Consider the following 16,382-nt stretch of genomic DNA (forward strand, 5'->3'; position numbering starts at 1 on the left):
AAATTCAGTGAAAATTCAGTGAAATAAGGCGAGTGAGACTTTTAATGTTTGTAACTCTTCAGTCATGAGTGGAGATGACAGAGTCAACAAATGCATTCACTAGTGTGTGTATGTGAAATGAATAACAGAAATAAATGTTTTGTGTTAGGGTTTTAGCTAACATTAGCTAATCTTGTCTGTTATAACTTTAGTGAGGGTGGTGTTTCTTAAAGGTAAAATTTGTTCTAGCATCCAGCAGAAAGATGATAAGCGTCCCCCCCACCCTGTTTGCTTCTTTCTTTCCTTCTTTCTTTATTTCTTAATGGGGAGGGATGAGAAGCAGAAATGGCTGGATTGTATTTTTAATTGACAGCCTGGATACTTTAAATTGTGCTGAAATGTTGTTTTACGAAATTAAATTTGGCTCATATTCTTTCTTTTTCAGTCTGATAAGTGGGAGCTGAAAGAAGTGACAGCTTTACTGATGGCTCAGCAGACTGCTCTGGAAATCATTGTTAATATGTGCTGCAGCGAAGGTGTGTAGGAATCTCTTCCATTGCAAGTGGTGTTGATGCATTTTGTTTCTGGAAAAGGTCATGTTTAGCTTGCTGTTCGGTGATTTTAGCTTTTAAGGGTGAATGCACAGAGACTTGTCCCTGACACCCTCATGTGAGGGGCAGATTGGACTGTAATTTCTATTTTAGTGGGTTTTTTTCTTGTTAAATAATTTCTATCACGTTTGTTTGGGTTTTTTTTGCATGATGCTACATGTGCCAACATTTAAGAACAAACAAAAAAGCGCTTGTGCTGAAGAGATACTTCCTAAAAAATACTACAGCAAATTTTTGGTTTGGTTCGAGTGTGGTCTGACTGTTTGTCTGATACAGTATGGGTGTGAATCCTAGTGCAGGAGTGGGGCATCAATGTTTTTAAAGCAAATAAATCTTCTGGTTTTGATTCAGCTTTGATACTACAAGTGTAGCAAAAGAAAGGGGAGAGACGGCTTTTGCATGCAAAGCTGACAACAACCCAGATTTAGGCTGTTCAGAGTTCTGCCTTTATGAACCTTTTCTCTACCTTTATGGAGGAGAAAAGAAGGCTGTTACTCTGGGGGGAATGGGAAATAGATATTCTGTATCTTCTATGAACTCTGGTAATCAGTGTCGATAGCTTTTCTCCAGATCTTCAGGAAGACAAATAAATGATTCTCAAATTCTGTCTCAAACAAACTCCCTAAACACCAAAAAACTCCTCCAAAACCTGAAAATTGTAATTGCTAGTACAGTTTGAGAGCCTGATGCAAAAGTAATTGTGTGGGAGACAACTTTCTAAGTAAATCTTTCAGGTTCTAATAAAATCCACAGTAATACCCAGAAATTCCCAATGGTGATTTTTTTTTTTTTCCCTCTTGCAGCGCAAGGAAATTCCACACCTAGTAATATGAAGCGCCTTTCATAACTGAATTTCTCATCTAATGAGCTGTAATTCATAAGCTCTCCCCTTTAATTGGAAAATCTCTTGTGGATAAGCTGCATATTCTGCCATTCACTCAGTGTAATGTAAGGTTGATTGTGTTGTATTTCACGACAGTACTTTACCCATTCACAGGCAGACAGAAACATAGTCTGGAGAAATTAAAAGGAATCCAGAGGCAGCTGTTCATTTAATTTTCGAGTTATTTGAGGACTAAAATAGCTGTAGCCATTATGCTGAGTTCATAGAAACACTCAGCTTGCCACAGAACTGAGGGAAAGCAGCAGGCTGGCAAGGGATGTGTTTTACGGAACGCCGGCCGGCGTTTGGAGGAAGCAGAGTGCTCTCCCCGTAACGGGGACATGGGAGGGAAGCCAGGGGACTCCAGTCTGCAGCTCGTGGGGCACTATTGCTGGTTAAGATGGGATTGCCCTTGGAATTGCTTCTGTGTTTCCAAGAACGGCACAAGAAACCTGATCTTAGTTATGGGCTGATGTGCCAGAGCGCGGTTCCCGCCGTGCCCTGGCCACTGGCTGTGGACACAGGACCACTGCTCTCTGTCTTGTTGCTGGACTGCACGGGCAGCTGCGGTGCCCTGGCCACTGGCTGTGGGCACAGGACCACTGCTCTGTCTTGTTGCTGGACTGCACGGGCAGCTCGTATAGTGACCATTTCATTTGCAAAGGAGATTTTTGTTTGCTTTGCTTTGTCATTTTTTAGAAGAGGCAAGAGACTGACTGAGAGGGGGATGTCTGCTTTGTTTTCCTGCTTGTTGCTACTGTGGGTTGGTAAAGCATAAAAGAAGCATTTTCTCCTGCAAAGGCTATTAACGCCAGCATATTATGCTGTAGAATTAACTGGCTATTACCATAAGCAAAAGAAGATGCCCGTGTGACCAAGTTGCCACAGCCTGATGAGTAACTTTGCATCAGATAAACAGGAGTCATCAGCTTCAAATCCCTTGTTAAGCTGCTGCTCCGTGCAGGTGAAGTGTGTTCAGTTGGACCTTCCTTGCTGGATTTTAAGTAAATGAATTTACTTTTTGCCACAGAAGAAGTGCATGGCTGTTACTACTACACTACCTAGATCTCATGTGAATCTGTGTTGGCAGACAAAATTAATTGGGGTGAATATGATATTTTTTTTATGCTAGTAGTTAAATAGCCTGACCTATGTCCGCGGGCAGAGCTCTCGCCTGCCGGTGAGGAGGATCGGTCCAACCTGTCGACTCAGGGCTTGTGTAACACCAGTGTCACACCAGTTAAAATGTAACTAGGTTTAAAATAACTTTAGATAAATCGGTGTGAACCCTGTGGACGTAGATAAATGAGTTCAAATATAAATGACGACTTAGCTTGTGCTTGTTAGGCCAGGTCTGCCCTGAGCCATGGGGTTCACTTTGTGGTAGGTGTGCCCGTTGGTGATACCTCAGCCCCTCACACTGTGCCTGCCCTTACACCTCTACTAGTAGAGTACATCGTGTACGTATAAACCCTGTTTAGGTTTTGAACTATAAACCTGGTTTAATTTACTCAAAACACGCTGCCTGAAGTGGCTAACAGAGATGATCTGGCTTGCTTTGCTGCCATCAGTTCCTTTCAACTGACCTTGCTGTGGAGACAGTAACATCTCCATCCAGCCCAGTCAGAGGACATCTGTTTGTGGCTTCAGTATTGCCGGAGGAAAGAGTTGCCTTAAACTGACTGCAGTTAGTAAACAAGTGAAGTTAAACTGGTACATTTGTATGCTTGAATCTACCTCAAAAAATAAAATGGTACAATCCAAGTTAAAGTCTCAGAAAATGTTTTATGAAATGTTTCTTCTCTACCTTTTTTGATATCTTTAAGTGAAGTAGAGTGAAGTACCTGTGTATGAAGAACCTCTCTCATAAGAATACTTCTTGCCTGAGTGAATATTAAATGAACGCTTTTTTAAAAAAATAAAACAATTTAAACAAAAGTAGTATAATGTTTAGAACTGCAGCTTAATGGCACTTGGTTTGTGTTGTATCTTCTATGAACTCTGGTAATCAGTGTCGATAGCTTTTCTCCAGATCTTCAGGAAGACAAATAAATGATTCTCAAATTCTGTCTCAAACAAACTCCCTAAACACCAAAAAACTCCTCCAAAACCTGAAAATTGTAATTGCTAGTACAGTTTGAGAGCCTGATGCAAAAGTAATTGTGTGGGAGACAACTTTCTAAGTAAATCTTTCAGGTTCTAATAAAATCCACAGTAATACCCAGAAATTCCCAATGGTGATTTTTTTTTTTTTCCCTCTTGCAGCGCAAGGAAATTCCACACCTAGTAATATGAAGCGCCTTTCATAACTGAATTTCTCATCTAATGAGCTGTAATTCATAAGCTCTCCCCTTTAATTGGAAAATCTCTTGTGGATAAGCTGCATATTCTGCCATTCACTCAGTGTAATGTAAGGTTGATTGTGTTGTATTTCACGACAGTACTTTACCCATTCACAGGCAGACAGAAACATAGTCTGGAGAAATTAAAAGGAATCCAGAGGCAGCTGTTCATTTAATTTTCGAGTTATTTGAGGACTAAAATAGCTGTAGCCATTATGCTGAGTTCATAGAAACACTCAGCTTGCCACAGAACTGAGGGAAAGCAGCAGGCTGGCAAGGGATGTGTTTTACGGAACGCCGGCCGGCGTTTGGAGGAAGCAGAGTGCTCTCCCCGTAACGGGGACATGGGAGGGAAGCCAGGGGACTCCAGTCTGCAGCTCGTGGGGCACCAGCGCTGGTTAAGATGGGATTGCCCTTGGAATTGCTTCTGTGTTTCCAAGAACGGCACAAGAAACCTGATCTTAGTTATGGGCTGATGTGCCAGAGCGCGGTTCCTGCGGTGCCCTGGCCACTGGCTGTGGGCACAGGACCACTGCTCTGTCTTGTTGCTGGACTGCACGGGCAGCTCGTATAGTGACCATTTCATTTGCAAAGGAGATTTTTGTTTGCTTTGCTTTGTCATTTTTTAGAAGAGGCAAGAGACTGACTGAGAGGGGGATGTCTGCTTTGTTTTCCTGCTTGTTGCTACTGTGGGTTGGTAAAGCATAAGTAGAGTGAAGTACCTGTGTATGAAGAACCTCTCTCATAAGAATACTTCTTGCCTGAGTGAATATTAAGTGAACGCTTTTTTAAAAAAATAAAACAATTTAAACAAAAGTAGTATAATGTTTAGAACTGCAGCTTAATGGCACTTGGTTTGTGTAGCCTTCATTAGGGCCCGAGAACTTCTGAATCAAGAGCTGGAGCTGAGTATAATTGAGAAGTAGAATACCTATTGTGTGAGTGCTCTTACATTGACCAGTCTGTCTTCTGTTCTCAGATCCCTCTGATGACGAATGGGAAGAACTCTCCAGCAGTGATGAAAGTGACTTGTTTATGGAAAACTCATACAACGAAGGGAGTGGGCTGCTAATGTCACCCCTGTGCCTCTCTGATGAGGTTAACTCAGCATTTCTGAACAACCTTATTCCAAAGAAGGTATTGTCTTTTATTTTATTTCCAATACATGGTACAGTCTTTCCCCTGTGCCTGATTTGTATCCCAGGCTAGGCAAAGAAATTATCCCAATCCATGTGAGGAAAGGAATATTTTTAAAAATCAGTTGAGCTTTGCTTTTTTTGGCCTAGAGGTGGAGCATCATCACCTGAGCTGCCTTGACCTAAATAATTTCTTCATGTAAGTGGGAATAGAAGGTTTGTGTGTTTCAGAAATCTGGTGCTTGCTTTTTTTTCTTATTTTTTAAATTTGGCTCTTCCAAAATACAAAGGTGGTTATTCCTTGATTTGGACGTGAAAGAGATGACGTGCCAAAAGGAAGGAAGCTTTGGGTAGTGCTGGAAGAAATGTTTGACACTGACAAGAAGATGACCTGCCAAAAGGAAGGAAGCTTTGGATAGAAGCGTGACTGCTGGATTTCCATGTTAGCTAAGTGAGGTGGAAGAAACGTATGTGAACGGCAACAGTCAGCACTGAAAAAGTGCAAGTTCCTCTTTCCTCCTGTTGTAAACACAGTGCTGGAAGAAATGTTTGACACTGACAAGAATTCAGATGTTCTTGTTTCAGAGTTGTTTTGCTCACTCTTACTTGGGGCTCTAAAGATGAGGTTCATCATTTGAATCCATCGTTATGCTCGTTCAGTAGCATGGTAGAATTCTGACCCAAGACATAAGGTGTGAGATGAAAGAATTCAGATGTTCTTGTTTCAGAGTTGTTTTGCTCACTCTTACTTGGGGCTCTAAAGATGAGGTTCATCATTTGAATCCATCGTTATGCTCGTTCAGTAGCATGGTAGAATTCTGACCCAAGACATAAGGTGTGAGATGAAAACATTCAAGGCTTTTTGTATTTAATAGCAAGCAGTCTGAGTTTCGTGGCAAGGTCTTTTAGGCTTGCAGCTATCTGAAAATTCTGTAGCAGAATCTGTAAGAAGAAAGATTTAAATAAAAAGAGAATAGCAGAGACCTAAAAAATCACCCTTTGTTCAGTACAGTTGGATACTTAAAATATGCTATGCTTAACCCAGTGTATAATTGTACCAATTGAGTGACTGAGGAAGATTCTAGCATTTTTAGCAGATGAGACACTTGCTGCCTGGAAAGCTTTGAAATACATAGTTTGAAGTATCTGTTTGACATTAAGCTAAAATTTCCATCTTCCCCCCCAAACACCTTAAAGAAAAAAAAAGCTTTATTGCTAAACCTTTCTTTTTCCCCTCCTCAGATTCTTGAAAAAACTGCTTTTCCGAACAGTGTTGCTCTAGACATCTGTATGCACAATCCGTCTTGGAAACCATTAATTAAAAAGTAGGAATTTCATTGTCTCTTTTACTATTTTTCATGTATATTCACTTGTTTTAGAACTCTTAAAAGGATTGTCCATCTTTGGGTTGCTTTTAAGATCTGGACGGTGGCAGACCTGATACATGATTTTGAATAAAGAGATACAAATATTTGTGTAAGCTGCACACTGGATCACAGCCTTATTTAATTAATCTTTGTATGTTGACATCTGTTTTCAAAGAGATCTGCGAAGTGCGTTTTCTGTTTGTTTGTTTCAGACTGAACGCGGTGCAGTGCAGAGCTCTGACGTGTCTCCACAGCATTTTGTTAGTGTCAGACGTGGATTGTCTCGGAGGAGCTTCAGCACTTCAGTCCCTTGCACAGCATCTCTCCCAGCTGGTCTTTTCTAAAATGGGTAAGATGTTAAGCTAAAGGGGGCTTGCTGACCTGTTTCGTAAGGTGGCCATGAAAGTTGTTAAGCTTTAATGCCGTTATAGCACTAATTTTAATACCTTTGGACTTTCAAAATAAGGATACTGGATGTTGGAAATGTGCTGGCAAAACAGTGTATCCTGATAAGATGTGTTTATCCAAACTGTATCTTGATCAAGTATGCAAAAATACGTCTGTGCACACACACAGAAAGTCACAGCGTTAGTGGATGGATCCTGCCTTGCTGTGACATCAGAACTGTTTGCTTGGTCATAATTGGGATAATAGCAGTTTTTCATCAATCAGACAAGCCATGAAGACGACAGGACATTTTCCTTTGAAATGTGCAAACTAGTCTGAATAGACAGGTGGCAAAAAGGGGTATCTAGCACGGTCTTTCACATAATTTTTTCTAGGAATCTTACAAAATTATGGCAGAGGTGGTTGTTGCAGAAATCTGCAGAACATATGTGTTTATTACAGTAGGAAACATCGCAGCTGCCTTGTCTCCAAGACATGCTTTATGCATGTGATTGCATAGCTTTATTGAAAATACAATTGTAATAAGAAAACGTGCAAAGTTTTTATGACTAAATATTAAAGCTGCTTAACTTCCTGTCATGGTGGCGGTTCGATTTTAATGGAGAAGACAATACATTTCTTTTTTCCTAAAAATACGGCTTCAGAATATCAGATATATCCTGGTAAACACTATAATGTATCCACTGTAGTGCCTCCAAGGCATATTATTTCATAGAGATACTGCGATGGTTTCCCCATAGATCTGCTGGTATCAATGTTATTGGATGGGCTAGTGTAGATATGCAGCAGTTAGCATTTCCAGCTACCTCCTGTAACCTTATACATCAGATCAGCATCATTCCAATAATTCTGTTGGACCATTTGCACTGTGATCTCTCTGTTACTCACACCAGAAAAGCTGAGCTGAGATTAAAAAAAAAAAGGGGGGGGGACGGGACGGGACACCCCACCCCCAAAAAACCTGGTTCCAAGCTGATGATCTGGTTTCCTGATGAGCTGCTTCATTCAGACTATTCTGATAATCTGGTTTTGTTTTAAGGTCAGCGATGATGGCTTTTTAAAAAAATAGAAGATACTCTTTAAGGCTGGAAAAGCTTGCCAATTCTGAACATTGTCAAAAAACAGTCTTTTCCGAAGATAGATCTGTTGAAGTCTGGCATATGCGTGGCTTTGTCATTTCTTGTCTGTTAAAAGCTTGAGAAGCTCAGTTTTCTTCCCTTGCTTCAAGCGTCTTCATTTGTAGCCACAAATGTGGTGTATGTAGCTCTCATTTGCTGTAGAGTATGACACTGCATTAATGCTCCAAAATGCAGCTGCCTGCAAAGCACACTTTTTTTTCTCAATGTCATTAAAAGCATGTGATCAGTCTATGGGAACATTCTTACTGAGGGCATCGTGCTTGAAAACCTAAAATGCAGGAAATGAAAATAATCATGAAGACACATGCGAGGAAGTTCATGTAAAGTGTCTGCCTCGTGCTTGAAGAGCAGCACTTGCAAGATTTCAGGGTCTACACGTTGTGCTTCGCAGGAGTCAAAAAGCTCTTGGATTAAACTGGGGAAATGGTGAGCTGAAGACAGAGGGTGCTAATAAATTAGTTTAATGGCCCACATCCATTTTTGTTAACATGCAATTTTTTTTATAATTAAATGCTATGTAATGGAAAATGCTAGATAGAGTTGATAACATGCCGACATGTGGTTAGAAGGAATTTTGTGGTTTACAAGGTGAGAAAGAGACATAAAGATCTAGTTGCTTACGTGGGAAAAGAGGAGACATGTGAAATTGTCGAGAGTTCCTGCATCTGGAGCACTCCAGAAAATCAGAAAACGTTAGAGGAAACTGAAAAGCTTCAAGAAATGCAGAACGTGTATTGGAAGCGATGGCTGGTATTGATGAAGTTGAACAAGAGTCATGCAGTGTCTGAATTGTACATGTCTGAAAGGTTATTAAACCACTGGAAACCACACTCTGCATATGAATTGGAATGAGGCCAGCATTCTGGGTGTCTAAAAAGCCTGCTTAGAAGACAGAAGAAAGGAGTTAAAGTACACAGCCAGCTTCTATAGTTTTCCCAATTCCTGCATTATGGCCTCATTGTGATTCCAGTTTTCAAGCTTTTGTTCTAAGGGCAGTGGTTTGTACTATACATTATGTGTCTTAACCAGGGATGTGCCTGAAAATGAGGCCCTACTGTGGTCTGACCTCCAGATGCAATTAATATTGAATTCAAACAAATCGCTATGGTTACAACCTACAAAGACCAGTCTCTGAAAATCTAGCTCTTCCTGTTTGTGGTAGTACCTGGAGGAACAATTAAAGGATTAAGGAATTTGTATTTCTTTGCTTCTTGTATCCTTCATCTTCCTGTTTAACTTTTGGCTCTGGGTTCAATTCTTTGACAGAACTCCCTACAGACATAGAATTCCTGGAAGCCATAACCAGCGCTTTGAGGGCTCTCCTACAAACAATGGCATCAAAGAACATCTCCCAGGTAAAAGCTTTTCAAACTCAAATTCATGTGAGATTGTGCTGGAAAGTTTTTGAAACAAAACCATTTAAATGAAGTGCTAAATTTCAGCAACGTGAGCACTGAAAGGACAGGTTTAATAGCATTCATTTATCTTTTTCATGGACCTTACAGGAATACTTTTTTTATATATCTCCTCCTTAACAAGTAAAAAGATGAAAAGTATTTCAAAACTAAAATAGCAGTTAAGCCACAGGTAGCATCTTTAGGAGATGGATATAATGACAAGCAGTTACTGAATTAGCACCTAGAAATGTGGATTATTTCCTGATGTCATTTAGTTGAAGCTAGTCCTACTTCAAGAATCTTGGTTGGATGTGAATTAGTGAGCTAAATATAGGAATGAAGCATAATAGTTTGTTATACAAGATGTAATACTATATGGTCTGCTGGTCCTTTCTGGCTTTAAACTCAAAAATGTGCTTGTATACTATAAGTTTAGTTGTAATGAGTTGGAAATAACTATTGAGCTAGGTAAAGCTGTGAAAATCCCTTTGGGCTCAGAACTTTTTCTTTTAGCTTCATGACAGCCTTGGTTATGTTCTGGAAGAAACATCTTAAGAAGCTGAAAGGGATCGTTTAAGTGTTTTCTTGCTCGATTACATTTTTAGAGTTCATGTAATTTTCATAATACAGGACTCTGTTTCTGTGTTATGAATTTGCCTATGTTCTGTAAAAGCAAATAATCTAAATGCCATGTTTAAAAATTTCCAGGAAAATGTAACTATGTCTATCTTCCTTCTTTTTTTTTTACCTTTTTTTTTTTTTTCCCTTGTTAATCAGTGTATGACTCCTGAGCAGCTGTTGGCTTTATGTGAAGCTGGTATTCACAGCAGCAATGCCAGTGTTAGAGTGAACGTAGTGAGCATCCTTGGAATTTCTGGCAGCGTCCTGGCAAAAGGGCAAGACACAGCTGAGACACTAAAGGTGAAAAAAAGCAAACTTTGCATTACAAACCTAAAACAGTTTTGATACTTCTTTCCATTTTCTTAGACATTGCTGGAAACAATCAATTTTTCTTTCTTGTTTCAGATGATTGGAAAATTTCTTCTTGAGGTTGCTATGAAGGAATCTTCTCTTGTGGTAGCAGGGGAAGCCTTGGATGCACTTTTTGATGTATTTGCAGACGGTAAAGAAGCAGAAAAGGCAGCAGTACAGATCAAGTTGCTTCCAGCACTGAAAGAATTTCAGCCAGTGTTCAAAATGAGGGTAGGCATCAAACGCAGCCAGCTCCGGATCTCCACACACACTGTTGGTTAAAGCTTTGAGATCTGGGCAGCTAGAAGAGATAATTGAGCAGGAATGTATGGCTTTACAAGATGACCAAAAAAGAAAAAAAAAAAAAAAAAAAAAAAAAAAAAAGAAAACAAGTAATTGAATTTGCCATATTCTGCTTTAGAGGAAAGCAATTACATTTACCTTGCAGTTCATGGCACTATCCAGGTGGCAGCACAGCATCTGCATTGCAACATCTGCATTACACCATCAGCACTATTGATGTCCAAATCACTGTATTGTTCTGAAACCCGTGTAAAGAAAAATCCTGCAGGTGTCTCTGGAGGGGAACAGCTACAGTAGTGGGAGAGAAGTCACTTCTGAAGTTACATTGACATCTTTTGTTTTTGCCTTGCTGTAGCTGCAGGTGGACGTTTTTGTTCTGTTGGCAATTCATTTAAATGGATCATGTATCCTCTGTTTTCAAGAATCACAAGGTCAAAATTCTAAACTGTAATCTTAAGTACATCCTTGTCTTAAATAGAGAATGACCTTCAATATGTTGTTTATTTAGATGAAGCCTCAGGAGTGACTTTCATAATTCTTAAAGCTAAGCACTATATGTGCAAAATACATAACTGGCGGTGCTGCTGTTGTTTGGTTACTTAGATGTGCAAGGTCTTTCATATAAAAAGCTACAGAAAGTAAGTGCGTGTTTCTGATTCTGAATGAATTATCATGCCAATAATAGTCTAGTTTTAGGTAGAGGTGTATTACAGTAAATTGACTCGCAGAAGTAATTGCTAGGTATTCATGTGACGTGAACGTGTTGGGAGTTTTCAAAAGGCAGGGGTAGCACCTGTGATAGAAGGCATACATACAATTACTAGAAACGTTAAGTGATTTAATAGAAGAAACTTCTCCATTGATAAAGTATGTATTTTTTTGGTTTTACAGATACGAAAAGAAGGCAAAGGACAATATAGTACAGATCAGCTGTGTGTTCTTGACAATGTGAAGATGAATTTGAGAAGATTCATTGCATATCAGGAGACACTAGGGAAAACCTCAACTTGAAACATCGAGGGACTTCAAGGTTTCCCTTATTGAATAATGTTTTCTGAAAAATATATCCATTTTGAACTTCTAAAATTTATTGAGCAGAGCGGTTTTGCTTTCATGTTAATACTGCATTTTTTTTACGTTCAGTATTTTTATACTTCTGGGTTGATGCAATATGAAAGTCACATCAGTGTAAAAAAAAAGGGCACACTTGGAGGTGAAGTGTCAGCAGCAATAAGAACGTGCTCTTGCAGTCCTGAGGTCTGCATGTAGCACCATTGCCAGCGTTTAGAAATCCTCACCTACCCTGGCGGAGACCTGTAATGGCACAAAAAAGTAATTTAGAGAATATTCTCGGTTATGTGCCAGATCAAGAAATAAATTTTAAAAGCTGGAGATACTTTTCGGGGGATTGAGAAGTGACGGAATGTTCATATTTGCTCTTAACCTATTTCTAGAATGGCACAGGCACTTATGGCAAGCTTCCCAAGAGAAGTGTGTGACAAGTGTGTAGATTACTGTCACCACTCGGATCTGTTACTTCATGAGGCTTATCAAAAACTGTTGCAGATTCATTTAAGATAACTTCAGTATGATAGCTTTGTGCTGTGGAAATCAGTGTAAGAGGATCCTACGCTTATACGCGGGCTCTCCTTTTTTTTACTTGATTTTGACTGGTATTCTGAAGATCGAGTCTCCTGATTTACTTTCTTCCTTGTAATTCTGCATCAAGATGAATTTGAATTCAAGGAAGGAGTAAATCTAATAAAAAGGTATTTTTTTTTTATACTGAGGGTTTACCTAAAGTAACTTTATAACTGCTTAAAATATCTTTTTCAAATAATTGTGACAGAGATTTTTAAGCTGTAAAATACAGAAACTATTTTCAAAAAATGTCACAGGCTCATGAAAATCGTATGTGAACTTCTACATATCAAGAGCTTTGGTTTTGTTTCTGTGAATGAGATCTTCTCATATGCATTTTTTTTTTTAAGGGGAAAAACCACAACCCACAACCAAACACAAAAGCATTTTTTTACACTGATTTTTGAAATGGGACTTCCCCCCCCCCCCGCCTTAACGTGGTGCCTTAACACAGGGCATCTAGTTTTTGGCAAAATTAGGCATAGAACTACAATGTCCAAATTTGCTCGGTTTGTTAGATTTCAGTCTGTTAGATTGGAAAGCAGGCTCAGGAACTGCCCGGAGAACTTGCAAATGGCTGACTTTATGAAATCCTGGAGTCCGATATTTTGTCAAATGCAAGAGAAAGTGACAAATGAGTTTAAGCAGCCGTCCTGCCTGGGAGTCCTGCTGTTGCTTTGCAGGAGTTGGATGCAGCCTGTGCTGTGATGGAATGAGCGAGTGGAAGTGTGGGGCTGGGATGGCTCCAGGGCCATCGAGCCTGGCCTGGAGAAGTCCTGAGGAGCACAGAGAGGCTGAAAGGTTGTCCTGGGATTTGGCAGGGGCTGGCAGCGAAGAGGGCTGGAGTGTAACAAGTGAGGAAAGAGTAGCTAGGTGGGTTATGGCATAAGACTGGCACAGATTTTAATCCCAGTGATAGTTATACTTGCTGTACATGGAGAACAGTGTAACATTAGCTTGATAAAAGCCATTAATATTTGGAGCACTTAAAAGGACTTCCACGTGGAAAGTCCTGATGTCATTTTCTGGGCGCTACATTGAATTGTGGGATGATGTAGGTTGGAAAGGATCTCTGGAGGGCTCTGCAGTCCCCTGCTCTGCTTAAAGCAGGACATGGAGTCAGGTGGGTTGTGCGAGGCCTTGAGCGTCTCCAGGGATGGAAATCCCACAGCTCTGGGCAGCCTGTTCCAGTGTTTGACTGACCTCACTCTGAACACTTTTTTCTTTTCCCCCATGTAGCTAGTGGGGCTTCTCCCTGCTGCAAAATGCACCCCTTGTCCTTTGCACACCACCAAGAAGAGTCTGCCTCCCTCTCCTCTTACAAGCTCCATTTGGTAGTGGAAAACAACAGTTAATTCCCCTCTTCTCCAGGCCAAATAAACCTGGCTCCCTCAGCTCTGAAAGTTGCAGATAAATATATAGAAGGTAGGGCATCCACTAGAAAACCTGGTTTTCTTAATATAATTTATAAGACCCTGTTTTTTTCCTTCAAGTGAAAAGACAGATTGTCATTTAGACAATGTCTTAAGACTATTCCAGCAGTAGGAATGCATGGATTGTTTTTGCTATGCGCTAATAAATTGAATCTCTTAAAAAAAAATAATATCATTTATGTCGTAATAAGATACATGCAGAGTATGAACCGTACTGCTTGCAGAAGTATATGATTTTTAGTGCTTAAAATATTTGCTTTTATCTTCTGGTACACATGCCAGCTAATAGCTGAAAGAGAAATGAGGACATGCAAAGGTATTTTGGTTTCTTGTGAGTTTGTATTACAACATAAAAAACCTAAAATCATCCCTTCACCTTTGTTTCTTCTGAGGAGATGGGAGCACTTTGGTGGGCCTGTTTGGCTGAGGGCACGAATCAGTGATGAGCTGGTGGCTCTGTCTCCAGCTCACCAGATACGTTTGGGTTGGTGGAGGGGTAAGCTGTAGCTCTTGGGAGAAGTTCTTGTTGTTTTGGTAACCTCATTGCTAATATTAATGATGGTTTTACTTCCTAACACCCCATGTTGTATTGCCCTTACCAGTAGCCCATAGCAAAATGGAGCCCTCGTCTTCCTTTGGGGTTTCTATGTTATATACTTAGAACAATTGGCTGTCTATGTATTTTGATGTCCATACTTTTATTTCTCTGAATGAGAAAAATCTTACTCCACCACCCGCCCAGCTACCAGTTTAGTGCAACTTGCTCTTGGTGTCTAATGGGGGGCTTGTGGCTGAGTGAGAGGTAATAATTTTGTATGTTAATTTTAGAGAGGGTATTCTGCTTGTAAGGGACAAGATACAAGGTAATAGGAAAAACATGGAAGATTTCTGAAGACTTTTGTCTGTGGAAGACAAGGCAAGTTATCAGTGACTTAAAGAAGGGTCAGATCAGGGTCTAAACCCAGATGAGATTTTTAAGTGCAGAAGAGCTAGGCTGTAAGATTTGAGCTATAAAAGCTGTTCTGACACAGTTAAAGAAAATCAAGGCAACAGCAGAAGTGATGATGTGGTGCAGATTAAATGCTTTGGGGGCTCTTTGGGCACTAGTTTATTTAAATAGGTTTCGGGTAAGCGTGAGACCAAGGCAAGATCCTTGACATCCTACAAAGGCAAAGCCAGATCTTGACACTTGGAGGGTGGCAGAAGTTGGACTGATGCAGACAGCGTGCAGCGTAAGTAGATATAAGTGATCTTCATCGGTTGGTGTCATCACACAGATAAGGCTGGTATCAAAACAGGTATCTGAAGCCCAATTTGTTTGCTTACCCTGGTCCCTGAGGCATCGTCTGTCTGTGCTTCAATTAAAAACGGCAATCCTTTGAAAGTAGGGATTGCTGCCGCTTCTGTCTCCCTCTCTGACACCGAGCACAGCAGAACCTGGCTCCCAGTGGAGGTTTTGGATTGAAGTCGGTCTGTGGCATTAACTGAGAGTGTCAAGAGGGCTGTGTGCTCCCTGCCCTGCTCCCAAGCTGTAACACCAGTGACATTCGCTGCTGCTTCGCCCTCTCGGCAGCTTGAAAAATACTGAATCCCCAACTGCAGATAAGGAGTTCTCATCGCTACGTGGTTTTATTTTTGCTCTCTTATGAAAAGAAACAAGTTTTAAATAAGTGTTTGTTGTGAAATACTTCTTACACGTCATGCCTTGGCATTCAGGAGATGGCCGTATACCACATTATAGCCAATCCTTTAACTATTTGGGGTTTGTGGTGAGTGTTGAAGGTATTTTTTTACCATATTTTTAAAATTTTTTTAAAGATTGTCATTGTAGAGGAACTAGAATAACTTCAACCAGTACCACTTGGCTTGTTTTTGCATTTGTATTTTGAGAGAAAATATAAAAAGAATCAAAGCACAGTAAAACTACAAAATGAGAACTGTGTCGGAGAACAAATTAATTTAAAATCCGTTTGTAGTTTAAGTATTACAAATGAAGTGCATATATTGTGGAATATTAACATAAAACAACCAACCAAAAATGTGCATAAATTCAAGTTCTGTTTCCTTAATAAGTAATTTTCAGTGAAAGCATTCCCAGAGGATTGGATGGAAACGTCTCGCCTTACACTTACTGCTGCAAATTCAAATATCAGGCAATGGTAGTGGTGTAATTGAAAATAATGTAATTGTTCCTTTCTGGCACAGATGAATTGAGCAAACAATCTAAATATAGTTTGCGCTGGGCATTCTGTTAAGATATAGAACATTAAGATAATTGGCCAAACTTGAAAACTCTTGACAGTTAGAGCAGATTAAGGAACTTGAAGATTTTCCACACGGGCTGAAGCACGGTGAGCCTTTCCCTTTGAAGAAGCTTTTACTCAAGAGGTGGGTTTTTTTTGTCTAATTTCCAAACAAATTCAAACTGTTAACTTTTTACCTTCTGGGAAAAAAATAGCACGTATTTAAATCAATTCACTCTAGCTTAATTTTGTTTTGGTGTTATTTCTGTGAGAGGCATTTTATCAGACATAATTTAGTGGCCGCATAAAACCACAGTTTGAGGCTTGAGGATATGGTAAGAGGCTTGTTCTTCTTTCGAATCTGGGTGTCAGGAACTACTTGCTTTACTGTTATGTTTAAGGGCTTAAATCAAAATGCTTGTGAACCAGAATAAGATACTGCTACGTCGTCTCAACAAAACAGAGGGTCCCCATGTAGCCCAGGGGCTGCGCGGCGCTCACAGAAATACCTACACCACTTCTAAAGAT

The 16,382-nt window shown here is 40.0% G+C and overlaps 1 protein-coding gene across 1 annotated transcript in view; it reads left to right on the plus strand.

The window, feature by feature from the left end:
• Nucleotides 1–15,548, plus strand: part of HEATR3 (HEAT repeat containing 3) — a 30,950-nt gene extending 15,402 nt beyond the window's left edge. The window contains exons 8-15 of the mRNA XM_014942193.1: nt 425–515; nt 4,795–4,952; nt 6,194–6,276; nt 6,531–6,667; nt 9,132–9,220; nt 10,040–10,183; nt 10,289–10,465; nt 11,429–15,548. Coding sequence (XP_014797679.1) covers nt 425–515; nt 4,795–4,952; nt 6,194–6,276; nt 6,531–6,667; nt 9,132–9,220; nt 10,040–10,183; nt 10,289–10,465; nt 11,429–11,548 — 999 coding nt within the window. The 3' untranslated portion in view covers nt 11,549–15,548. The remainder of the gene's footprint in view (nt 1–424; nt 516–4,794; nt 4,953–6,193; nt 6,277–6,530; nt 6,668–9,131; nt 9,221–10,039; nt 10,184–10,288; nt 10,466–11,428) is intronic.
• The last annotated feature ends 834 nt before the right edge of the window (nt 15,549–16,382 follow it).

Source organism: Calidris pugnax, unplaced genomic scaffold (assembly GCF_001431845.1).
Source record: "Calidris pugnax isolate Ruff unplaced genomic scaffold, ASM143184v1 scaffold28, whole genome shotgun sequence".
NCBI classification, from domain to species: Eukaryota; Metazoa; Chordata; class Aves; order Charadriiformes; family Scolopacidae; genus Calidris; species Calidris pugnax.